At 38.7% G+C, this 27,192-nt stretch overlaps 1 protein-coding gene across 1 annotated transcript; it reads left to right on the top strand.

Annotated features, from left to right (window-relative positions):
* The first annotated feature begins 294 nt into the window (after positions 1-294).
* On the top strand, positions 295-26,527 carry LOC121150609 (cytohesin 1 interacting protein). Its single transcript, XM_040971591.1, has 8 exons — positions 295-562; positions 8,773-8,822; positions 9,029-9,083; positions 11,702-11,804; positions 12,021-12,114; positions 14,779-14,848; positions 21,341-21,407; positions 23,414-26,527. Exons 1-8 carry the CDS (start codon positions 389-391, stop codon positions 23,878-23,880), a joined length of 1,080 nt encoding a protein of 359 aa, XP_040827525.1. The 5' UTR covers positions 295-388; the 3' UTR covers positions 23,881-26,527.
* Positions 26,528-27,192: the final 665 nt, after the last annotated feature.

Raw genomic sequence — 27,192 nt, 5'->3', positions numbered from 1 at the left:
TAGGGGAATGGATGTGAAATAAATGGCAGAACGTGAGGAAGTTTTCCTTTCTTGTTCAAAAACATGGCAGATGGTGTTTTGAACACAACGTGCCATAGAATATGGAAACCTAAGATTTCTGGGTATCTGGGGAAGAAAAAAAGTTGATTTTTTTTTAAATTTTGAAACTCAGCTTGAGGTTCTCTTAGGAACTTACAGAAGAAAGCAGTGAGAAATGGGAGTGACCTGCAAGATGGGGTTTGTGTAACAAGTACCTCAAACCACAGAAGTCACATGGGCTCTTTCTGCTTTGTTACTTTGGACGACTTGTGTGAGAGTGGTACTTTCAGCTTCCCCCATCCTGAGAGGCCACTCAGCCATGTGCTCGCTGGAGTGATCTTTGTTCACAATGTCTTTGCAAAGGCTCAAGCAGCAGAGCAGCAATGTTAATTTGGTGGACTATAGCATTGGTCCAGCGTATAGATCTTTCTCCACACTCCCAGGCAGCCTTACAGAGGATGACAACAGGAGGATTCAAATGCTGGCAGACACGGTGGCTACACTGCCCCGGGGACGAAAACAGGTATGGGTTTGATTTTATACCTTTGATACTGTCATGTTCTCCTAAGAGCTGAGTGATCATGTTTGTCCTACTTTGTACTGAACATTCCAGCTTAGAGGCTTTGGGATTAGGGACAGTGGGAGCGAGGAAGGAAGCTAAAGGCCCACACGAGCTATTGCACTAGGCCAGAGAGTGCAGACCATAACCAAACACTCAAATCCTCTTTTTCTACCCCGAGGAAAAACTTAAAAGCTGTCCTTCTCACTTGGAGAGGCACTCAGATAAAAGGAAAACTTGAGCCTCGCAAACTTGAGGATGGTTTCTGTGGGCACAACCATAAGTGCAGCAAAATTTCTTTCTCTTTAATTACTCATTGATTTTTTCCCCCTTATTCTAACTTCTAGTCCTTGTTAGTCGTTTTAGCTCATAAGCAAAGAGGATTTTTTTTTCCTGAGGACAAAGTTTGTTGACTAAGTTATCTTTGGCTCTGGGCATTGGGATGTACTTCACGTCTCTGAGGAGTGAGGCTTTTGGATGGGTGAGGGTCAGATTGAACTGCAGCTCAGCCGCTTGGTGGCTGTGGGATCTTGAGCAAGTCATTTGCTCCAATAGGATTCAGTTTTATTTTCTTCTGAAGTGAATATAAGTAAAGAAGTACTCTTACTGAGTTCTTGCAATATGTAAGTAAGGACATGTGCGGTGCCCAACCCAGGGCTTGACATGCAGTATTTGCACATTAATGGCCAGATTATACTGTTTGAAAATTTTCACTGCAAAGTGTTTTTCAGGGGGATGAAAACTCAGAAAATTCAGGTCCAACTGGATTAAATTCATTTTTTGTTCTTCATTTTCTAACATGCAAAGAAAGCTTAAAATAAAAAAGAACAGAGTGTTTCCTCGGCTTGTGCTTGTATGACTTGCTGTCATGCCTCAATAAATATTTGAATGTAGTACAACACCTGCAGAGAAACCATTTAGAATTCCTTTAGAAAGTAGAATCCCCCCAAAATTTTTCCACTCTAATTGTGCTCACATGTACCGCTCATGCTACTTTTAGTGCAGGATTAAAGGGTTCAGTGTTGTATATCGCTGATTCCTTTATATTTTGTGTGTAGAAGGTAAATGGCATGATTTTCTGATTAGCATTTTTTTGTCTTTTCATTCAATGTGTTTTTATTTGAAAAGGTTGGAAATTTTCCATCCCTATGCTCTTAATTAAGTATCATTCCTTTTATTTACTATTAAACCCAGGAATTTTGGTGCAACAAAGTGGTCTGAGTGGCTGTAAGGGGAGAGATAGACATCACGCTACGTGCAGGAGGCACAAAGAGCAGAACAGGCTTCCGGCTAGAACACGGTTTGCCACTCAGTAGGCAGAATGAATACCTGTTATTGAAGATAAAACAGCTCAAATGCTCTCCTCCCAGTTACATGTCTTTGAGTACAACCTTGAAGGATATTTGGTATTACACAACAAGACAGCCATTAACGTGCAGCACGGGACCTGGGGCCTTGAGCACATGTTCAGATCACCACATAATACGGAGTGTGTTAAGAAAAGCAGTGCGTGCGTGGGCGATAAAAGATCTCAGCGCTCAGTTGTTTTGCAAAAAAACATGTGTACGTGTTCAGTAAAAAACCTATTTTCATTCTAATGTTGGTGGGACCCACGAATGTTGACCTTGCAGACAAAGAGAGCTGGATGTCATCCAAACTTGGAAAAGCAGTGCAGGATTTGGGTAACAATTTTAGAAAAGTGATGTGTAGGTGGATAGAGGAACTTTGGCGGTAGTAGTTTGGAGGAAAAGAAAATGAGACAGTGATGAGCAGACTATGAAAGGCATTGAGAGTGGAGAGTGAGTGAAGATTGAGTGACCTTAAAAAGGCAGTCAGTACGAGGGGGCTGATCGAAGGAAGAAAATAGCAAGAGAAATTTGGACATAGGAATTCACACCTGTGTGTGCGAGTACGTGTGTATGTTCATGCCCTGCACATCGACCTGCACAAAACAGTATATGCTACATTCGTGCCTTCTCCAGATCTCCTCATGATCACATAGTTTCACATGGTAAACTTTTTGTTCAAACAGCTTTTCCTTGTTATTGTGGAAATTACTTTTTCTTTCACATTTATTTTATTTATTTATTCTTAAATTTTTTTTTTTTTTTGGAAAGTCAGATTTCTGGAGAGAAGGGGCTAAGAGAAAGATTTTATGCCTGCTGGTTCACTCCACAAATGGCTGCAATGGGTGGAGCTGAGCCAATCTGAAGCCAGGAGCCAGAAGCTTCCTTTGGGTCTCCCATGTGGGTTCAGGGTTCCAAGGATCTGGACTGTCCTCCACTGTTTCCACTGCTTTCCCAGATGACAAGCAGGGAGCAGGAAGGGACATGGAGTATCCAGGATATGAACAGTGCCCACATAGGATCCCTGTGCATGCAAGGCGAGGACTTTAGCCACTAGGCTACTGAGCCGGGCTGTCAATTACTTTTTTTTTTTCAGTTAGTTTTAAAAGAAAGCAAGACAAACCCTCTTGAACATGATGCTTTAATTGTATGCATTTATTATCATTGAGACCCGATGCAAATATGTCCAGAAGTTCAGTTTTTCAAACCAATATTCCTTTCCCTTGGTTTTTTAGAAAATGATCACCCATTTGGCACTGACTGAATTGCAGGCAACAAGATCCCTTGTTGCAGCCACATGAGCAGGTGTTTCTTGCCTACCATTATTTTTAGCACTTTTATGCTTCTTTTGTTGGTGACATAGGCTTTTGTAAAGCTGTATCTGGTTATCCTATAGTCTCAGATTCATTTGTTCGTTGAAAATGGCATACAAATAGATTTCTCTCTGCATTTGTATTACTTCATTACCTGCATTTGTTCTAAGTGTCAGACATCCCAGAAATTCTCCTACATTTGAACATATTTTTAAAAAAGAAAAAAGAAGAGGCCACTGCAATGGAGAACTTTGTTGAAAAGATAAGGAAATGAGAAAAATTTTATAAACACTCACGGAGTAGAGACTGTGTCTTACTGTCACTCCTCACAAGTTGGCTTCGGCGTAACTGAAGCTGAAAGTTCACTGTGGAGAAGTTCACTGAATATTGTAATGAGAACTAGGGATCTGGCAGTCTGGCAAGAAATATTACAGTACTAGTGCCACTAGGGGCCTTTGTTGGCCGAATTTTCTTCTAGTTATCAGATTATTATTAGCTAAGCAATTCCTGGGAAAATGATTTCATTTATAAGTTCAGAAAAAGAATTCTGCAACGTTTATACTGTTAGGCTTCTTTGCAGCTTTTGTATTTCTGGCAGTGCATCCACCAGATATCACCTCCAAAATGCTACTCATTCCACTAAAGGGATCTAATTATCCCACAAGGCTTTTAGGTGCAATTCAATGTTAGTTTCACTAAATACGTATTTGAAAAGTATTATTTAATATTTATTGTGCTGTACTTGGAGTCAAGATCTAGTAATTGGAAAAAACAGTTTGGGGAACCTATAAGCTGACTCTCCCCAGAAGCTTCAACTTTCTGTTTAAGATGCTTACTTAGAGTACTTACAAGTTAGCAAATTGCATTCAGTTCCTTTATTTAGCTGTGCCTTTAATTAGTCTGCTAAGCCTTGCTATCAACATCCCCTGACCCATAAAGTAGGACAGGAACTGTATTTATGGAAAAATTAGGGTGAGGTAGGGGACACATGATTTTGGGACCTTTGAAGCAAACAACACCTAACTTATGAATTAGATTCCTCCCCCTAGCCTATCAGGAAGTGAGCACACAAAAAGGAGACCAGGAAGTAGCTGTCGTTTTGCAGCAAAAGTGGCCACAGGGTTGAACTTTGAGTTCTTCAAAGGCAGTGCTCAATTTGGCTGAGCTGCACATTACCTCTATCTTTTGCAAAGAGACAGTAGTTAGTAGTTCACTAACAGAAGTAGTTAAGTCTTGGTTTCCCATGAAATCAGGACATGTGAATCACTGTGTAGCAGGGTAAATTACATTCTGAATGTTAAAGCCTGATCTTCTAAGTCATGTGATAATAAAACAGAAGAACAGTCACAAGCCCAGCGTCCCAGGCATCATTAGATTAGCGGCTAGCAAGGACTTAAGGAGCTTTGTCTATTCAGCAGTCATAATTGAATGTGTAGTTTGCAAGCCTGCCAAATTGCTAAACCTAGATTTCTCATATTAGATAATGTGTAATAAAAGACAGCTGCTGCCAGCATATGCTGTGAATTGCACACCAGCTCCTCATTCATGATTTTTGATGCTTTCACTAGAACCTTGAGTAAAGCAGCCTGAACTACTTCCCCCAGGAAAAAGGGTACGGGGCTAATTGTTTCCCAAGTGTAAGACCTTTGATAAGACTGAAACACATTTCTTATCTCTTAGGCAGATTTTGTGCTGAACAAGCAACATGGAACCCTGAGAACATTCCTTTCTACATCACTTGAGTCTGACAGCCCTGATCAAATACAAGGAGGCTCTGTGTCAGCATGTGGTCTATGTCAGAGATTTTGATGGTGCCTAATTTTTTTTTAAAGATTCATTTATTTTATTGGAAAGATGGATATACAGAGAAGAGGAGAGACAGAGAGGAAGACCTTCCATCCGATGGTTCACTCCCCAAATGACTGCAATGGCCGGTGCTGTGCCAGTCCGAAGCCAAGAGCTAGGAGCCTCCTCCAGGTCTCCTACATGGGTGCAGGGTCCCTGGGCAGTCCTCGACTGCTTTCCCAGGCCACAAGCAGGGAGCTGGATGGGAAGTGGAGCTGCCAGGATTAGAACCAGCGCCCATATGGGCTCCTGGCGCGTTCAAGGTGAGGACCTTAACCATTACACTATTGTGCCAGTCCCGGTGCCTAATTTTTTTAAACTACTTTTGATTTGGATTCTAGGGTGCCTGAAACAACTTCTTTACTAATCTGGGTGGAAACTAATTTATAATTTGACCTAGTGTTATTTCTTTGTGTGTCACTACTAGTCCAAGTCAGTCACTCCACATTAGTTGAACACTGCTATGGTGCTCATGTTGTGCTAGGAAAATGCTTTTATCTTCAGTCTTAGATAAATAAAAAGGTTGGAAATTGGAGTCTGGGGGACTTTTCCTTCTCTGTAGAGGTCTTGGGTCTGTCTTATGAACCTAAAGGATTTTGATTAGAGTCTATGAAGAATTATATTTTATTTCAAAGGCAGGTTGGGTAACATCTTGAGGATGTGATTACTGCTGTGATTGTTAGTCTAGTAAAAGCATATTAAAAAGGCCAAAGCTTGAACTTTACTGAATGATTTATTCTTTTTATTCACTCACTTTACATTTGTATGTTAGGATATGACTATCTTACGTTATTTTTACTCATCATTTTCTCTAGTATTTCTTGTTGGGTTGAGGATTTTGCTGTTTTTGTTCTCTGGTGTTTCTTAAAAATATGAAACATTTTTAAACAATTTTATTTTGTTTGATAATTATGTTGTTCTTCCAGTGATTATTTAATGTAATGAAAGTCAAAGTTAAAGATATCTTAATACATATATTCTGAACTTGGATACTTTAATATGAATATCCACTCTCACTAATTTGCTTGTAATATTGTCTCATACTTTATTTCTGTTTATTCATTTTTTAAAAAATTTAAACTGTTTCAGGCCTTATGTTAGAATTTGGGGTTAGGAGGTATAAAAATACATTCTTTAAGAGGCTAAAGTCATCATGAGGATTATATATAGAATTTAACCAGTATGCTCTTCATTTAAAGACATACAAATATAGTTCTACATATATGAATATGGTAAGTTTGATATCAAAAGTACTTATTTTAGAAATATATGCCCAGGGGTCACATGGTGGTGTAGACACTAATCTGCCTGCAGTGCTGACATCCCATATGGGAACTGGCTCACGTGTCAGATGCTCTACTGTTCACACATCTTCTTGCTACTGGCCTTGGAAATCAGCAGAAAATGGCATCTCAAGTTGTTGAGCCCTTGCATCGATGTGGGAGACGCAGGAGAAACTCCTAGCTCCCAACTTCAGACTGACCCAGCCCTGGTCATTGTGGCCATTAGGGCAGTGAGCCAGTGGCTGAAAGAGCTTTCTCTCTTTCTCTGATTCTCCCACTGTCCCTGTAATTGTGACTTTCAAGTAGAATAAATAAATCTTGAAAAATATATATGATTTTACGATGATTGATTCATGATTAAATGTTACCTTACAATCTGATTTGAGTCGAAGACAAACAGCTGAAGGTAATGAAACAGATGAAAAACTGTGATTATAGTTTAAGAGGAAATTTGAAAATGTATGAAAATACAACTTTATTGCCCTCTTTCGCCGTTCACCACACAGCTAATCTCCTGCTAAAAGATACCTTACTATGCATTTCGTTTCGAAACTTATTGCACAGGCATCCATTTTTTTCCATGTTGTTTTCTCCCTCTGTTTTAATATATTTAAGGTTCTATGCACTACTCTGATACCTTATGTATTGACTCATATATAAGGGCACATTGAAAGTTCATGGAAAATGGCATTAAAAATAAATGTGGGAACAATTTTTTTGAAATGGTTGCATAGGTGTTTGACAGGCATATTAGGTTGACAGTTAAGCGGTTTGGGCTAACAAAATACACTGTGTTGGGTTCTTGGACAAAGAGAGACAAGGTTAAACACTTACTGCATTTCCCAAACAAAAATTACATAAAACCCTCAGCAATGCTTCTAAAATTAAGAAAACAACTTTGTTGACTTTGATTCACAATGATGATGTATATCTTGAAAACTTATACTCATTTTTTAAAAAGACTTATTTATTTTTATTGCAAAGTCAGATATACAGAGAGGAGGAGAGACAGAGAAGAAGATCTTCCCTCCAATAATTTACTCCCGAAGTGGCCGGAACTGCTGGTGCTGCTTCGATCCGAAGCCACGAGTCAGGAACCTCTTCCAGCGCTCCCATGTAGGTGCAGGGTTCCTAGGTTCTGGGTCGTCCTTGACTGCTTTCCCAGGGCTACAGGCAAGGAGCTAGATGGGAAGTGGAGCTGCTGGGATTAGAACCGGTGCTCATCTGCGCCCATATGGGGTCCTGGCACATTCAAGACTTTAGCTGCTATGCCACTGCACCGGACCCCTTATATTTACTTTTCTTTAATGTGTAAAGGAGCAAAGATGATGTTATTTATATCATCTATACTGTCCTGAGGTTCCTTTCCTTTGTTGACGAATCTCACTGCGTTACTCCAAAATGATGGAAAAACTAAGTCACAGACAGAATTGAGGTAGGTTTAAGTAATTGATTTCACCTGGATAGTGTCTGTATATGAGCTGTTTTTTTCTCTAATTCTGTTTTTCCCCCCCAGGAACCAAATTCAGCTTTATTGATATTCCAATTGCACACATGGTTTTAGGCTACTAAGCTTTGTTCATATATGCCACTTCCCTTCAGAATTGATGTCTTTGAAAGCAGAGTGAGAGAACTTTCGTTCACTGATTTTTTTTTTCCCCTCAAATCCCACAATAGCGGGAGCTGAGCCAGACCCAAACTGGCAAGCTGGGACTCCAAGTGTGTTTCTCACTCAGATGTCAGGGACTCACATGCTTTAACCACCAGCTTCTGCTTCCTACATGCATTGCAGGAAGATGGATTGGAAGCAGGACTCAATTTGAGGGTCTCTATCATGACATGAGTGTGTCAAGGGCTAAGCTAATGCACTGAGCCATAATATTTTCTCCTACGAGCTAGTGATTCAACTGAAAGTCTAACACATTGAATCACTGCAAAGAACAATGTCATTTTACCTGCATTGTTTGAATCTATTACGCATGAGCACTGGGGCTTTGTATGCCTTTCTTCTGGGTCTTAGAATTCTTTGGTGAAATCCTGAAATGGGTGAGTATAGACTGCTGTGGTTAACCCTTCAGATGCTGTTTTAAATGCAGTACAGAGAAGGAGTTCTCGTGGGAAACACTGGGGGTTTGCCAAAATGCATGAACTTTTTTTCCTGCGATAATGCATTATTATCTGAGCCTTTTTTAAGTCTTCACATGTAATTGCTGAAAGCACTCTTGCTCACTTTTCCTCTACCTTTGCTGGAGAAAGGAAATCCTGTCTTTAGCAAGCATTTTCCAGGAGCTGGGCCAGGAAATTGATAAAGCCCATTGCATACTAGACGAGTTTACTTAGACATCTTAAGGACCTTGAAATAATTATACACGTTTTATATTTTTCAGTTTGCTTTGACGAGATCTGGTTCCTGGGGTGACTTTTCCTGGTCTCAAAGGTAAAAGTGACTTGTTTATTATTGGATCTGTTACCAAGATATTTGGAAGCACAATTACACAAACTATTGCTCACAGACACCCATGCACACACAGTCATACATACTGAAGTTTACACAAATTTTTTTGTTATAATCATTTTTAAAAAACAAAATGCATTGAGTGTGTTCCTTTGACGTTAATGAAACTTTCATCATTTTTAATACAGAAAGCTTGTTACTGTAGCAAAGCAAGATAATGAAACATTTGGATTTGAAATTCAGGTAAGTACTTTTTAGATTTTAAAACAAGTAGCATTACATTGGTAGTACTATCATGTTTGAAAAAAAGTCATTGAAGTTAGGGATAGAGAATTATGGGGACTGGGTTCTATTCCGTGCCTAGAGGTTCCTGGTTGTTTTTCAGTGTGCTAAGCACTGTCAAAGAAAACACTGAAGCTGCTAGAATAACATCCTTATTTTAGAAATGAGATCTGCTCAGGTCCCAGACTCAATTTCTTCAAAAGTGCATGATGACACTCTGGTCTTAAACAAGAAAGTGTAATACTTTTTTACAGATGCATTTTTTATATGTTTGCGTTTTGATGTAGTCTTTGTAATTGTGTTATTATGCTGTGTATCATGTTACAAATCTATACTTCAAAATTCAAGAAATGCTGGAAAGACTACATCTTGTATGTGGAATACATATATTCCTGGATATTTCCCATTGTGTCTGCTTCTTAAGATTCATATTGGACATAGTGAGAAATTTTTCATCCTTATAATCATGACAGCACTTTGTAAATATTATTTGAACCGCTGTGGGACATTCACATCTACCTTTATATTGCTGTATGCTTTAAGAAATTTAGAACAGTCTTTATAGATTTGAACACAATTTCCAAAGTATTTTATTTCTTGTTTGCTATCTCCTTCCTTCTCCATGACCATGTTTGCAGTAAGAGTGAAATAAGACAAAAGAAGTCTAGTCCAACCAAACACACTACAAGTGCCTTAAGTATAACTGCTCTCTTCCCTCGTACTTTTGCATTTTCTTCAGATGTGCTTTGCATAATTATATTCCTACTATAAATCAGATTTTAGATCTTAGTTCTGGAACTGCTCTCAGAAAACTTTGGTATGAGATCAGCCCCACAATTGGAAAGTCACTGTGTATTTTAAGATCAAGAACAGGAAGCTGCTAAGCAAAACATGTTTTATGAATAAAGGAGCAAAATGGAATGAACAGGGAGAAGGCTCTAAGAGAAACCATCTTTTAATTTTTGAGCTGTTTGGCTTTTAAATTTGTCAAACTCTATATTTCTCCACAACAATTGGTGAAGTCTATTTGTAATAGTGTCCTCTGGTAAACCTTATTTACACAAAATACTCTCTATATTGTCCTAAAGATACTATGCTTTTTGCAACTGCTCCTTGTCAAGTGAGAATTGCCCTCAAGTATGAGCAGCAGCTGCTGTTATTCTCTGTCTAGTCTAGATTTTGTTTTTTGTTTGTTTGTTTTGAGGGATTTCCAGATACTGTTCCATAGGCTCCTGGTATTTCTCTTATCCCAACCCCAATTCCCCCTCCCCACTTAGTTCCTCTATATCATTAATAAAGTGCAGTTCTTCATACACAGTCGTATGCCCATCATTGTGAGCATGGACAATGGCAGAGAGTCCAGAATCCTATTGTCAAGATATAGTAAACAGTTTCATTGTAAGTCCATCTTTGTTTCATTTATTTTAAAGGGAAGAGAGAGAGAGTCAGAGAGAGAGAGATATCAAGTTGCAAAAGAACTGTTTCATCTCTTCCATCATTGGTTGGTCCGCTCTACAAATGGTTGGAGTTAGGCCTGGCTGACGTCAGGAGCCAGGAGCTCTATCTTTGTGACCCCCAAGAGCGGCAGGAGCAAAATCACTTGGATTATCTTCTGTTGCTATCTCAGGTGCATTAGTAGTGAGTTGGACTGGAAGTTGAGCAGCCTAAATTGGAATCTGCACTTGAATATAGGATGCTAGCATTGTAAACAGAGGTTTGACTTGTGGTGCCACAATGCTAGCCTCAGGAATCAGATATTTAAAACTCCTGCTAAACTCAGGCACTAATTTTGATGTCAAATGAACCCAGAGCTCACAACTTGAATGTACGGTGGGGGGGGGGGATGTTACTTATAGATCATGGGGGCATGATATCTAGCAAGCATTTGTTTGTTGCTTTGGTAGAATTTGGGATTAAAAAAAAAAGAAAAAACAATCACCATTGAACTAGTTGGCTAAGTTGAGGCAAGGGAAGCACAACATATTCTCATTTACTGGGGCAACAACTAACGAACCAGTGAGAATTCAGAGCAGATGTGCCCAAAAGTGCTTTGAGAGAAAGGTAATTGAATCAATTACAGTACGTTTGAAGAAATACAGGGCAGATTGTCATTATTTGCAGAACTTAGATTTAAAATAAGCATTGTTGGCATATTTTCCTTTGCTTGAAGTACTGTTTCGTGTGCTCCGGTAGTGAGTACTTAAGCTTGGGAGAATCACATTGAGGTTTTTCTCTGCTCTTTGTTCCAGTTGTTAATTCCATTAGTAAATTAGACACTTAAATTTTTTCTCAAGAAATATGTAATGATGTAGTGTAAGGTGGTCTATAGAACTGAAGATATAAAAAATTCAGTACTCTTGTCCCATTTTCCTTTTCATGTCAGATTTTTTTTTGATGACTGGAATTAAGCTGAAAAATTGGTTCCTTTCATTCAGTCTATTCTTATGGTAGCCTTTCCAAATTGTCCTTTGTACTTGTGTATTATACTACTCACTGGTAATTGGCAAACTTTTAGTTTTTGACAAGTAGGTTTTGGATTTTTTCCTAATAGTGACTGTGTATCACCTTCGTTTTCACAGCCTTACAGGCTCCAGAACCAGAATGCCTGCTCCTCAGACATGTGTACTCTGATCTGCAGCGTGCAGGAGGACAGCCCGGCTCACTGTGCTGGCCTGCAAGCTGGTAATTCATAACTTTATTTGTCAGGAGTCATTGCAATAGCAACAAATGAAAACTATTTGCTAGTGAAGGTCAAGGTGAGATTTATGCTTGAAATTATCTCAGTGTTTTATATTGGTAAGATATAAAGCTTGCTTGTTTTGTTTTTTTTATTTGCATATCAGCAGGAAGTATTTCCCTAACCAATGTAACATTCATGTTTTTCTTGACATCTCCCAGGTGATGTCCTTGCAAATATCAATGGCGTGAGCACAGAAGGCTTAACCTACAAACAAGTGGTTGACCTGATCCGATCTTCAGGAAATCTACTCACGTAAGTATTCACCTTGTTCCCACAGGGCTTCAGAGCTGAGGCTGTCTGTCAGAACGCTCGCTGAGTGAATGAACAGATTTTTGTTCAAGGATCTCAAGCAGGGGGGCAGTGTAGCATAGCTGTAGGATTGGGAACACACGTTTTTACTTTGTTTTGTTTTTAGTCAGTTCCTTTTGTTCTTCAAGGTTTTCTCAGATTTGAACATAGTGTCAACATCTGAAGTCTGGAGAATATCAACCACCCAACCCCCTGTGTGGGAAGGAGAGCATTTCAAAATGTGTTTTTAAAGTCTATTCAATTCAACTGGTACACATTCTCTTTGGATTAAGAGGAACTGGTTCAGTCTCCACAGTTGATATAATCTTGTGGCTAGAACAAATGAAAGATCAAAGGGCTGTGCTTTTTCCCTCTCATGCCACAAGCTGTTGTTTCCCTCTGCTAGTGCTCCATTTGGCAGGAAGCTTTGTCTGCCAAATCCTCTGCAGCCTAAAACCACTCGCATGCCCAATGCTACTTGTTAATGGGATATTAGTTTCCCCAGCTTGAGGCTCAACTGACTTCTCCATTTATCATTTGCCTGGTGCCTAAGAACTTAGTAAGTAATTGAAAGGTGAAATGCACTCATTCATTACGGTAGTGCTTGTTGGGGAGCTTGAGGGTGGTGGTGGTGGGAAATACCATGTTTTTTGCAATGGGCTCAGGAGAGATCAAGACAGAGGTTCTCTTAGTGCTTTTCTGTTGTGGTTACTGATAGACAGTCTGATGGAAATAGAGCAATGACATGGAGCACGGAGTAAAAGAGCCACTAGTTTGGTTCAGATAAGTGCACAGGTCCTCTGTCAGGAGATGAAACTAGAGTTGAGTCCTAAATGAAGAGAAGGGGTGGTCATATGAGCTCCTGATAATGAAGTTTTAGGAAAAGAGAAAAAATGGATTTTTCAGAGTGGGCTTGGCAAGGGATGGAGGGAAAACGTAGATAACTGGGTGTTGAAGGATTTGGGAGAGGATGGTAAAGAATAAAGACCGAGAGTTGGTAAGGGAACAGACCTGAGACCTCAGCAGCCATGCCAAAAAGTTTTATTCTGAATGAGCTGGATCCTGCATCACACCATTCGCTCTTCAGAGTAGCTTTATGGAATATTTAAATGTAGATTAAAGGGCTTAAGGCTTCAAGAAAGCTTAGTTACATCATCCAATCAATAGGTTTGGGGCAAGGATTTGGTCACTTTCTCTCTATGCCAAGATCCATTCTTTTCAGATGCAGCCAATCATTATAAGTTGCCAATAGAAGATTGGATGCTCTTCTGTTGAATTTCAAAGGATAGTTTGGGTTTTTCAGTACATGGGTAAGGTTTCTGGTGATATCTGGGTCATCTGAATTTAGGGTAAATGTTATGGGCTCTCTTGCTCCTGATAAGTCTGGATCCAGAAGACAGAACTGTGTAGAGTTGAAGACAAAATTGTAGCGATTAGAATAAGGAAATATTCCATGTGAGTGAAGTGGACAGGCTACATGTGACCAAGGAACACAATAGGTGAGAAAAATGTGAAAAATTCGGAGGTGAAGGAAACACAAGATAGATGCTGAGAACAGTGGCTTACTGATGTTTTGCTCTTATGCATCAATTGCTTGGTCAGATTGGATCAATATCGAAAGTTCCAATGAATTAGAGTCTTACAAATTGTCCCCCAGGTATCAAGAATGCCTTATTGGAAAAACGGACAATGTTTTGACTGTCATCTCATTATCTTGCCTATGATGCTACTGGAAACACAGCCTCAAGACTTTTGTTGTATTTTTATAAATTGACTTACAGCTCAATTAGGAGAAGGAATTTGAACTACTACTTTAAAATTGCTTTTGTGTGTGAGTCACTGACTTGTCATCATACTCAGAGTGATGGCTTTGTCATCGAATACTTTTGTCTTGAGCTCAGGTCAAAAACCAAATGACTCAGGCAGCATTAAGTCTCTTATTTTTAGAAAAGTATTTGCTTTAGGAATAATAGAACACCATCTCACTGACAATCCTAGGATCCAGCTGTGATAAGCTAAAGATCTTGAGATGAAAGAGTTAATACAAAGGATATTATCATATAGAGTTCTAGTCCTGATGTTTCTGTTCCAACATTTTCAGGCAATTTACAGATGTGATGGTTTCCAGAATTCTAGGAAGGAAAAGATTCTTCCCCATTTCAAGAAGTAACATTTTGATTGCTAAATGGTCATTGTTTTTGTTGTTGTATTTTTTGTGCTTAGCCTGGGGCTTAGCGTCTGGTAGTAGATTCAAAATAAATGAGTATTAGTCAATTGAATGAGGTGATTCTGTCTGTTCCTGCAAGAGTTAGCACTGGTACCAAGCAAGCATCACTGTCATAGAGCAGCTTCTGTCAATATGATCTGTAGTGCATAAATCCATCAGGATATTTTCTTTCAGCCGTTCTCTTAAGAAAGTTTTTTTTTTCCTTTCTCATTTGCTTTCACTGAACGGTGTCAGAAGATTTGGCCCAGGCCCAGACACTTGAAGTGCCATGAGCACCATAACGCTTATGTTGCAATTTAATATAGTTTGTACTCAAAGTATAGTATTCCGTAAGGATGGCACTTGTTTAATTGAATCACTCAGGTTATTTACCTTTCTCCTTTTTCTGTTTCTTAAAACAGGATAGAGACTCTTAATGGAACAATGATTCTCAGAAGAGCAGAGCTGGAAACGAAGCTGCAAATTTTAAAGGTAATTTGATAAAGAGAGGCACATTTTTCATCCTTGAATGTGTAAGTGGTAGAATAAAGATCTACATGAGGAATGAAGATGAAAAGTAATGATGAATTTAAATTTCTGATTTATCAAGAGCCACACAATTACTTTTGCAGGAATATCAAATTCAACAAACAGGATAGATTGCTTTCTTCCTTCCTACAGGAAGGTGCGGTACAAGAAGAACTTATCATCAATGCACCTGTTATCTCTTTTGATTTCCATAATGTTTGTGGCAGCTTGTGTTTGCATCTGGTTCCCAAGTGATACATGCTTGTGCTATGGTTGGGGTTCTTTTCGGTTTTTGTTTTTTGATTTTTTTTTCAGTGTTATCCTTTTGTGCTCTTCCCTTTGGCCTTATTCTTGAAACAAAGGCCATCTCCCTGCAAACCTGCGTCTGTCCTTGAATGTGCTTTTATTGACACACAGACTGTCCATTTTGAAAAGAAAGGAGTTAACATTTCTAGGAGACAGTACATGATGCAGTGTATTCTGCAAATATTCTTGGAATAGCTCATTGAGTATCTAGAATAACAAATCTCAAATTTCCAGGCTATTGAGAATCCATCAAGACCTAAAGGCCAGACCCTCCTAGCTCAGGGTGACCTCTGTATCCCAGTGCAGCCCCTGCATAGTGATGATGTGGCCACCTTGAGCAGAGATATCCAGGCTTATATTGGCTGGTTGCTTCTTTGGGCTTTGTGTAGAAACATTAGTGAGCTTCAAGAAGTGCATGGAAATGCATGTGGTGACACATTGCATGGATTCCAAGAAATTTTGCAGTGTAGTAAACTTACCTTGTAATTCCATAAACTGTTTGAAATTCCCTTATAGCTGCTATTAGTTTGTTCACAAAGTATTGACTCACCAACTTCTGAGCCCGAGAGGGTGGATTTCTTGTATTTACATTTAATCATGTATCTTTCTGCTGCTTTACATTCAATATATTAGTGATATTTGTTTTCTTTTTGTCAACATGGGTTGAAACTGTTGTCATTTTGCTTATTCTTTTAACTGATTTCTAAAATTCATCGAGAAATTTTCTCAGATTTTGATGGGAATTGAATTACATTTGTAAACTAATTGAAACCATTTTAGCTTCAATTTTTAAAATATTGAGCAAAAGAATCTCAAACTTTGTATTTTCTTCTTTTATGTACTTTAAAAATACTTACATAATTCACACACTTTTCACCTCTTATATTTCTCATGTACATTCTAATTTTACTCGCTATGGTAAATGTAATCTTACAGTTTTCAAATGCTCATGCCTTTGGTTTGTGCGAAATTTAAAATTCACCAGTGTTTGTGAGCACCCTTTGTTCTTGGAATTGTAGATTTCCTTATATTTCTATATAAAGTTCATATTTTTCTGCAGATAATGAAATTTTCCCCATCCACCCAATTATTTCACTGTTTTATTTTTCTTCTCATATAGCATTGTCTATGAACTTTAGTATATTTTATTTGTGGAAGACATGTACTTGACTTCATTTTTTAGAACATTTTATTTTCAGAGGTTGAGTGACAAAGGGAGAAAGAGATAAAGGGAGGATGGAGATATTGAGAGAAAAAGGAAGAGACACAGAGAAAAATCTTTTCTGATTCTCTAAATGGTTGCAGCAGCAGGGCTGGGCTGAGCCAAATCCAAGAACCTGCAATCTCCTTCAGGGTACCCTTTCCTGTGACAGGGATTCAGGTACTTTGCCATCATCTGGTTCTTACTAGACCTATTGCATGGAGTGGATTGGAGGAGTGGGATGGCAGTGTTGGAAGCAATAGCTTCATTGTCCTCTTGCTCGCTACGTTAAAAGGCACACTTCTAAAAGTTTGTCATCCAATTAGTATAAAGAGTAACTAGTACTTTATATTCTACTTAACTTTTTAAAACTGCCAATGTTCACTTGTTTTTCTGAAGTGGAACACAATTTTGGAGCTAGTGCAATGGAATAGTATAGCTAAACCTCCAACTGTAGTGGCAGAAAACCATTTGAGTGTGGTTGTGACCTGGCTGCTCTGTTTACAAGCCAACTCACTTTTTATGGCCCAGGAAAGCAGCAGAGTATTACGCAAGTCATTGGGACCCTGCACCCACGTAGCAGGCCTGGAAGAAGCTCCCTGCCACCTGGCTTTGGAAAAGCTCACTTTAGGCCATTATGACCATTTGGGGAGTGAATTAGTGGATGGAAGATCTCTCTCTGTTTTTCTTCCTCTCTGCAAAATGTGCCTTTAAAATAAAAATAAAATAATCTTAAAAAAAAAAACATGAAACCTGGCAAAATGGCTCAATTGGCTAATCCTCCACCTCTATGAGCAGCGATTCCATACTGGTGCCAGTTTGTGTCCCAGCTGCTCCACTTCCCATCCCACTCCCAGATTGTGGCCTGGAAAAACAGTGGAGGATGGCCAATAGTTTTGGGACCCTGGATCTGTATCAGACTCTGCTCCTGCATCAGAGGCCCAGATGAAGCTCTTGGCTCCAAGCTCCTGGCTTTGTATCTGCTCAACTCTGCCTACTGCAGCCACTTGGGGAGAGTGAGTCAGTGGATGGAAGACACTTTTCTCTGTTTCCTTCTCCCATAAATCTGCCTTTCCAATAAAAATAAATAAACCTTTTAAAAAGGAGTATATTCTAGATGAACATCTTTTTAAAATCAATATTCTACTTTGAAAATCTGACTTTCTGTTCCTTCTCTCTTTCTGTATTAATAATCCTTTCTCAAGGATGTTTCTACCTTTCAATCTTCCATTTTTCTGGCTGATTTTATTATTCTTTTATTGTTATTAATCTGCCATAACACAATTGGATCTGAATTTCCTATCACATTTACATTACTTAAAACTTGCAGTCTGTTTTTGATCTAACGATTTGTGACATTCTCTTTTGGAAAACTATCAGCTCAATCTCTGATGGATCTTCATCGCTCCCCATTATCTTGTGGCATTCACATTACATAGATTTTAGAGTTTTGATCTATCATTGTGCCTTTTAATCACTCTTTCCTGTTTTGTAAGACCTATCTCTTGTGTTACATTCTTTTAAATTACTTAGTGACATTTTTAGTCATATTCGTATTATCTGCATTTTGTTTACAATGTGTTCTTTCTACTGAGTTCTTAAAATCCACCTGATTTTTATTGTCAGGTAATTCTTTTTCCTTTGTTATCTGTTCTGGTTTTTGTTTGTTTGTTTCAAGTTCTTTTTGGAAACATTGGTCTCATCATCTCTCAAGAAATGATAGACAATCTTAAAGTCTGATCTTGGCATGTTTCTATTCTCTTTTTGCTTGGAGAGAATTCACAACGTTACTGGTGTTAACTGTCTATGGGTATTCAGGGTTTCTCTTGAGTGGTATCCACTCCTTTCAGTTGGGTATGATAGACAGAGAACTGCTATCACTCAGTCCTACCAGCTCCAATTCAGGGCCTGGGCTGGCGGCTTCAGCCCTGAGGAGTCAGTGTGCTTCCCGGCTCAGGCCTTCCTTTCTAGATACAAGCTCAACTGCAGCTTTTTCTCAGCCTCTTTTGTTATTGGATCTTTGTTAATGTATCTTTCTTTCTTTCTTTCTTTTTAAAGATTCATTTATTTTTATTGGGAAGTCAGATACACAGAGAGGAGGAGAGACAGACAGGAGGATCTTCCTTCTGTTGATTCACTCCCTAAGAGGCCACAATGGCTAGAACTGAGCTAATCTGACTTGCAGGAGCCAGGAGCCTCTTCTTGGTCTCCTACGTGGGTGCAGGGTCACAAGGCTTTGGGCTGTCCTTGACTGTTTTCCCAGGCCACAAGCAGGGAGCCAGATGATAAGCACGGCTGCTGGGATTAGAACCAGTGTCCACATGGAATCCCAATGCCTGTAGGGTGAGGGCTTTAGACACTACACTACCACACCAGACTGCCAATGTATCTTTTTTTAAGCAGGGAGTATCTTGGTCCCCCACGTGTTTTAAGCGCTTTTAAACTGTGTATTGCTGTAGGACCTGGATTCCTAGCTAATGTTCTGTTTCTACATCTTTAGAAGACATGAGAGGTCAGTTCTGCCTACCTTCTCCTATTTTCTCCTTCTTCCGATCATGGAATTACAAGATTTCCAGCTCATTGGTGTTCAGACATGCAATAACTCAGGCTGGAATCCCCTCCACACAATGACATTTACTCTGTTCTGTGTAATTGTGCATTGTATTTCTCAGAAGACTTAGTGTTCAGTCAAAAACTCTTCCTTAAAAACTGTGATACCGTTAGGCTCCATTTACGGGATTTTTCTTTTCTCCTGACCTATGATTCAAATGTTAAACATGAAAATGTCACTTCTGATGATTTAGCTGGGAAAGCCAGTCTTCAACTCTGCTACATACAGTTTCTAGCACAAGGCAAATATTTTACTCAAAATCTTCAAGATAGTCACTGAACCATTCCTTTCAAATCTCTAACATTTTAGAGATTTTGTAAAAGTTAAACAAGTAGTCATCTGCATAATTATAAGTACTAAAGTGTCATGGGAATGTTTAACTGTATGTCTTAAGTGGATTGATAACATGTGGAAAGTGTCTGGAACCAAGCCAGTGTGTGATGCAACAAGTTCACTTCAGGAAGTCATTTGTTTCTGTATGTATTCAACCAGTATTTACTGAGCAACTGCTATGGAGCCAAGCATTGGGCTAGGTACTATGAAGTGATGTGGTCTTTAGGGCTTGATCTCACGTATGCTTTCTGTTTTAAAGGTAAGGGTTTGTATCTGCCCAAATCCTCCGTTATGATGTGAATAACATAGGCAGAAACCTGGTTTGAAAATAGGGAAGCTCAATTACAGACTCAAACCTCTTAGTCATGCTGCTATGTCTGCTCTTTATGTGGGTATTTTCTTGGGTTAAGGGATGACTGACTTAGATGACTGGGTAAAGTCAGCACAGTACCTATTTTAAAGTGTATATTCTCACAGAAATGTAGTTTGGTAAACTCTAGCTTTGTGAATTTTTAGGTAGTAAATGCAGAAATGTAACCTTCTCTTTTTGTGTTTAGTTTTTGATTACCAGTCTGTCCTTAATCTCTAATGAACTCTATTTTCTTGTAGATAACATGTCTCTCTAACAGAGGACAAAGGGTTCAGTACATTTACTGCATTTACTGTTTTCCTTGTATTTTATATTCTGCAGGTCCCTGATTCTGCCCTGTGACAGTCACATAGGATTACCTGGGTTACAGGAAGTAGGATTAAGGCAGTACAGAAGTCTTAGCTTCATTATACATGATATTAAAATATAGAATGAAGAAGAAATGAACTGAGCCATGTGTTTTACTGTTTTGATTTGCTTCTTACAAATTATTTTGGCAAGTGTAAGGGTTGCTGTTTAATGGTACTGTTGCCAAGGCTTGAGTAATTCTGTCCTGGTTAGGGTTCAGTCCCTTGAAGACCAAGGAACAATTATGTTTCCTGTAGGCATTCATAGAATTTATGTTCTATGTATCCTGATGACATTCATAGAATTTATGTTCCTTCTCCCAGGCCTCTCTCACACTGGCTTCAGGTAATTTTCTCTTTTCCCTTTTGGTTTTAATCTGCTCTTGATTTAGGATAAGTACACAAGGCAGATCTGAGCTGTGCACTGTTGCTGTTTTTGCTGGCAGGAGTCAGATGGCAAGGGGAAGGCTAGGGTACAGGAATGCGAGTGTCAGAGAGAGTGAGCCTGTGATGGCAGCTCGTTGGATGTCAGCTGTCTGGTTTGCTTTTGATTTCTTCTGTTTCAGCCGACTCCCTGAGCTAGGCTGGGCCTGCTGTACGGTTTTGGCCAGCACAGCTGTCAGTTTCATTCTCTCAGGTGCTGAAGAGGCCCCGAGAACGAGGCAGTTAGGAGGTCAGTGCAATTAGCTTAGCCACATCGTAACTTGAGTCTTCCAAGCAAGCATCTCAGACCAGGCCATTTCTCTTTTTGATGTAGAAAATAAGTGGATTTCCATCAGAAAAAGCTGCTTCAGTACCCTGGCTTCCATATAAATGATGACATTAACTGAGGATTTATTCAATTCTACTCACTGCTCTAAACCCTTAACTTGTCCAACTTCCATGAAAGTCTTAGGGTTTAGGCTCTCTTACTCTCTATTCTGCAGATGCTTTAAGTCACAGAGTATAAGTCCTTGCCTTAAAAGCTAGCAAGTTCTTTTACACATAAACATTCTCGTTCTGTAAGTAACTTGCACATATGTAAACACTATATAAATTCCATTGTTTATGTTTTTAAGAGAAAATTTGGTGCTGCTACATTATACCTTGAGTGTATAGTAGTCTCAGTATTCTTGTGTGGAGCAAAAATCTTCTTAATGAGTGTGTACGTGTCAGCGTGGCAATGGTAGTGCTAATTGTCCTCAAAAGAAAGATGGAATGACTGTTCTCAGGCCTGGGAGTAAACTGTTCCCTTCACAGAGGTCTCCTAATAAATAACACTTTTATTCTTTTTTTTTTTTTCCCACAGCAAACACTGAAGCAAAAATGGGTGGAGTTCAGGTCTCTGCAGTTACAGGAACAGCGCCTGCTTCATGGTAAATGTGATTTCCTGTTCAGAAACCGCAGTAACATTTCATCCCTTCAGTATTTCTGCCTCTAAGCTGTTTTCAGAGTATAATTATTACCAGAAGAATCTGCACAGCACCGATCACAGATACCAGTCTGTATTCCTTTGGTATAAATGATTGTGACCTACTAACGTAGAGAAGGGATGAAATCAGCCATAGCCAATCTCCAGACTTGTAACCCATGTGTGTATGAAAGCAAGCACACCCATGTGCAGGCATCTGTTTGCAGGAGGCATCTGGATATGTTTGAACAATAAGAAAGGTTTCCTGACTTTCCTACTGCTCCAGCCACAAAGGATTTGCAAAAACCACTAACTATGCGATTGTGAAGTAAACACTACACCTTCTTTAGGAGTCTGTATTTACAAACTGGAATATCTGGTAAACATTGTAACCCATTGTTTGCTGAAAAAGAAACAACTACTTACTTAGGCACTAAGGTGCAGAATAGATATTTGCATTGAAGTTGTATTTTGCTTTTTTTTATAGAAATTTGAAATTGGGCCTCTTTTTTGTTAGTTTTTCAGCTATTTTTCTATCCTCAACATTTTGTCTATTTATTTTTTGACACATGTTAGACTGAGATAGTAAAGCTCTCTTGGTATTTGAGAAGCCTTTGCTTCTGCTGCAGGAGCCATCCAGGCCAGCCCATGGATGTGGGCTCTATGGGGAGTTTTACAGCAATGTCTTGATGCACATAGATCTTGGGTCAGAATACTCCTAAAGTCATTGTTGCAAAGGGTTCTTTTTTTTTTTTTTTTTTTTGGACTTGAGAGAGTTCCTTAGCATTTTTTAAGACCTAGGCAAATATCCAATGCATGAGATCCTTCCTCTCCAATAAAAAAAAAAATCATCCCTTGTAAGATAGAGAAAAGTAAATTTTATTAGTAAATAGGAAACATTATGACTAATCACTGCAGGGCTAGCTGTGGGAAACTTGGCAGTTCAAATGGAAGAATAGTCTATCAACCAATGACAAAGAAGGACAGCAGTAAATGCAATGGGTACAAAATAATAATGATGATGATGAAAAATTCTGGGTGTGTAGTGTCTATTAATTTTCTTGAAACAAAATCTCATTCTTACCATGCTTTTCTCAGCTTGGTATTCTAAATACTGCCCTATTTTTTAGGAGCATGTCAAGGGACTCCACTACTGTAACACAGGTGGCATATGGACAGGACATTCTTCTGTGTGAGCTGACATTTGAGTTGGGAAGCTTAGGTGTAGGTGATGAAAGGTTGATGAAAAATCTCAGCCAAGTGGATATAATCAAATCCTTCCAATGAATCTTTATTTATTTGAGGACAGAGTTACTTTTTCTATGTAATACTATTCTATAATATTTAAATCTTACAAGCAAAAGTTGGAATACTGAGGCTGGAAAACAAATTTGATTTCATATAGCTTTATGTTATAATAAACACTTTCACGTTTTCACTTTTATAAGTATGTTTCTCATATAACTGAAAGGACTTTATAATAGCTTCACAATTATTTTCAAAAGGACAATAGCAAAGGATCAGAGGAACTAACTGTAGAAAACCCATAGAACATAGAATTTCTCCAAATTTTTTGGTAACCCCATTTCCATGTGAATCAATAGAACATTCCAAGGATCACACGTTTCAAAACTGATTATTTAAAGATTCACAAGTTACACTTGCATACTGTCAGTTGCTTAAACCAGTCTGGTAAGAATAGTTTTGGTTTAATTTTTTTTTTTTTTGGCTTTGTAGCTTTCATAAACCACGGAACCCTTTCCTTGGAAGTTAGTCCATGAAGAAAAGTCCGAAAAATCCCACTTTAAATATTATCAGTGGCCTCATAAAAAGTCACTTGATCATAGGAGTTAAAGCTTAGTGAAAAATCTATGCTCCTTTGGTCTTAGTTACTTAAAAGAGAAACGTTGGTTTATTTGTAGCAGTCACTGTCAGTGCCCTTCAGCAGTACTCCTGGTCTTTGTTTTCCAGGTGATGCAACGAATTGCACAAGTTTAGAAGACCTCGACCTGGATGAAGTGTCTTTGTTTGGGAACCTGCCTGGGCCAGCCCCGTCCCTCATGGAACGGAACCGACTATCCAGTGAGAGCAGCTGCAAGAGTTGGCTGAGCTCCATGACCATAGACAGCGAGGACGGTTACCAGACCTGTGTGTCGGAGGACTCAGCCAGGGGTGCCTTTAGCAGGCAGACAAGCACAGATGACGAGTGCTTCATGCCCAAGGATGGGGATGATTTTCCAAGGAGATCTTCCTCGAGAAGGAACCGCAGCATTAGTACAGCCAGCAGCGGATCCATGTCTCCACTGTGGGAGGGCAGCTTCTCCAGCGTGTTTGGGACCCTCCCCCGAAAGAGCAGGAGGGGAAGTGTCCGCAAGCAACTCCTGAAATTCATCCCTGGCCTTCATCGTGCTGTGGAAGAGGAAGAGAGTCGTTTCTGATGCGTCATGAGTCTCTCGGCTTCTCCACACGAACTCCACCCTTCTGATGGGAAAGCACAATGGACTGAGAAACCCACATCCTATTTCAGAACAGCAGGGATCTTTATTTGATTTTTTTGTATCATTGTTTTTGGTTCTTAAATCATGTTTCAACCCAAATTGTTCAAGTATTAAGCAGACAATACAAAAATTAAGTAATGAGTTAGGTATTAGAACAAATTGGTCTAAAGTACACATGCCTCACGTGCTATTTTCAAAAGTAAGGATCATATTTATTTTTTAGATCATTGTATGGAATATTGAGAACTTTGTGAAAAGATAATGTATATTAGCCAGACTATTGCTCATAGTTCAATTTCATAGGTTACAAAACTATATGCTTATTTAAGCTCTGTAGCTACTGGAGGTCTCAATAGTAGAGTTTTGAATGTTTCTACTAAATATATGAGAGTTCATAAACAGAGGTGACTATTAGCTTTTTCTCATGCCCTATGTGTCAATAAGGAAGGAAATCACAATATTCACTGTGAAGGATTCACTTGATGAGAAATACAGAACAATGTGGCTGAGATACAGGCTACGGAAGGCGAGAATGAATCCTTTTCTTATAGGGAGTCAGGCAAAATGGATGGGAATCTCATTCTGTTTGCCCAATTTACTTTTTGTTCTTATTCCACATGGTTGACATCTCCAGAGGACTCAGAGTTTTAAATATATATATATATATATATATCTTTTCTTTTGTTGTCTCTCTTTGCTGCAAATGCCCAGAATCCACCGAGAAAAGCCAGTGACAGGCTCTTTCTAGACTGTCTCATAACACTTCTTACATTATATTGTGTATTTCAGTGATTACCTCATTGCTCCCCTGACTGTTGCTTTTCTAAGTATCACATTTGTGTCTTTTCAAAAATTGTATATTTTATTCAGTGTCCATTAATGTTCATAATTTCTCTGTTGTGGTGATAGAGTTTTACAGTAAACAATCTGGGCTACATGATAAATAGTCCTGACAGTTTTAAGCTTGCTGTGTGTGTGGCCATGGCCACTGGTGAAAGTCAAGTACGGCAGGTGCCCACTCTCTTTCTTGCCCCAAACAACAGCGTTCATGTAATGATAGCTGATGTCAGAGTTTCAGAGCCTTCTACTCCCAGGACTGAGACTTTGATTTTGTTTTATCAGAGTGCATGTATGTCTTGTTTCAGGGATAGTGAAACAGTCATTTACCAAAACAAAACAAAAAAGTTACAGTTAGGGTGTGTGTGTGTGTGTGTGTGTGTGTGTGTGTGGGAGAATCAGACAGTTGGCTTTGTCTGCAACCATTACGCCTAAGAAGGCGTTTGGCTGCAAACGTAGAAGTTTGGAGAGCTTTCCATGACCACCAGGCTGGTCAGTTGAAAGGCTAAAGTTGAAGCTGGTTCTAGAGCAATCTGAAATCTATATCGTCCCAAATGTTCCTAATTCTGTACAGTTATCATTCCAATAACTCTCATTTTCCTGAAAGGAATAGCTAAAAGTCATAATTTTCGGTACTGCAAAAAGAAAGATACTGTCATTGGTAAACATGAAGACAATTATTTTGGGTAACTCTGGCCTCCACAAACTAGTTTTCAACTGGAGGTACATTAATTTCTGCAAGGTTAGCAGTGTCTTTATTTTTAACAACAGCCTACGAACCAGTCACGCAATGTAGCATTTCCTGTTAAATCTATTAAAGCAAGTTCGGGGGGAAACAACACATCATTATTTTGGGGGAAAGATGATTTTAAATTTCACAATCTTCTACATTGTGAAAGAATGCTTGGGGAACTACCACAGATTATCTGGAAAAGCAGACCATAGGACCTCTGCATTTGTATGGTTTTACCATAGAAGTGCAACGCTTCTGCATGACAGTAAATGTCAAATGCAGATGGAGGGCAGGGAAGGGCCTGAGCCAGCTTCACAGCAGTCTGATAAGAATTAGATTCAGAATAAGATGTATGTTCTGGGGGAAAATAAAAAAGAAAAGCCTTGGTTAACCAAGGTCCAGGAAAGAGTAGGTCATGTGTTGTGTGCTTACGGGCTATACAAAAGCAGCCTTTGTTTAGTGGAAACATAGGCAAATTTGTCAGAGCACAGCTTTTCAGTCTGAGTCCAGCCTTCATGGGATTACTGTCACCTAAAGTGTGATGTAGTGACTCACATTGAGTCAGTTTGCTGGGAGAATAATTGAAAAGTAAATTTTTCCTCAAATCCCCCAGTTGCCACATATGTAATATTGGTGAATTTCATACACTGACTTTTTAATGAAATTGTGGAGAATGGCATTTCAAAACCAAAACTGAGTCAAGTAAATTTGGAATCAATCTATTTTATCACTGAAGAAGCAATACCATAACAACACATTACAAATAAGGTTTTTGAAGAGAAATTTTGTTAATCACTTTCTACTTTGCAATATTATACACCTTAGTGGCAAGATATAAATGGTGTTTAAAATTGTGGTTTGAACTGAAGAGCTCAAACCTGGACACAGTTTGTGTGTATCGATCATAAATTCTAAGTGTATATGAATCCATTTAGTCTATGTATGGTAAATAACAACTGTATTGAATCTTTCAAATTATAAAGTTATTATTTCTTTAGATCTGTGAGCATATAGAACTTTGGGCCATAAAAATTTAAAAAAATGCAATTCTTTTTGAAAAAAACAATAATTATCATCATCATCATCATTTTATGATACAGTTCCATAGGCTGATTTAAGACTAAATCAAACAATGAAGAACCTATTGCTAAAATGACAGAACCAAATTACTACCCATTCATATTAACCCTGAATGTAAATGGCTTAAACTCATCAAACATCATAGATTGGTAGACTGGATCAAAAAACAAAATCCATCGTTCTGTTGCCTTCAGGAGACACATCTCCCCCACAAAGATCAGTGGAAACTATATTTTATGGATTTTGATGTTTTTGTTCTTATTTTCATTTCTTTAGAACAGTTTTTTTCCCTCATATTAAATTCTTCATGACTCCTAGCTCATAAAGTAATATCACTTTCTTCAAGAAGGTTCTTGATTATCTTTCATTCCTTCAGTGACACATCAGTCACACATTAGCATGTTAGTTAACTTCATGGCATTGTAATTTCTATTTTTCTTCCTGTTGTTGATTTTGTTTTGTGGCTTTTTCTTTAAGGGGATGTATAGTAACAGTTACAGAGACTGTCATATCAAATGTGAGCATATAATGCAGTATACATCTCAACTTAAAGATCAAAGATGGACTCTTGACAATAGGATGCTGGACTCTCTGCCATTGTC

This window comes from Ochotona curzoniae, unplaced genomic scaffold (assembly GCF_017591425.1).
Source record: "Ochotona curzoniae isolate NIBS_2020 unplaced genomic scaffold, NIBS_Ocur_1.0 contig_2210, whole genome shotgun sequence".
Taxonomy (NCBI): Eukaryota; Metazoa; Chordata; class Mammalia; order Lagomorpha; family Ochotonidae; genus Ochotona; species Ochotona curzoniae.
Note: the sequence above shows the minus strand (reverse complement) of the source record. Positions and strands in the feature narration are given on the sequence as shown.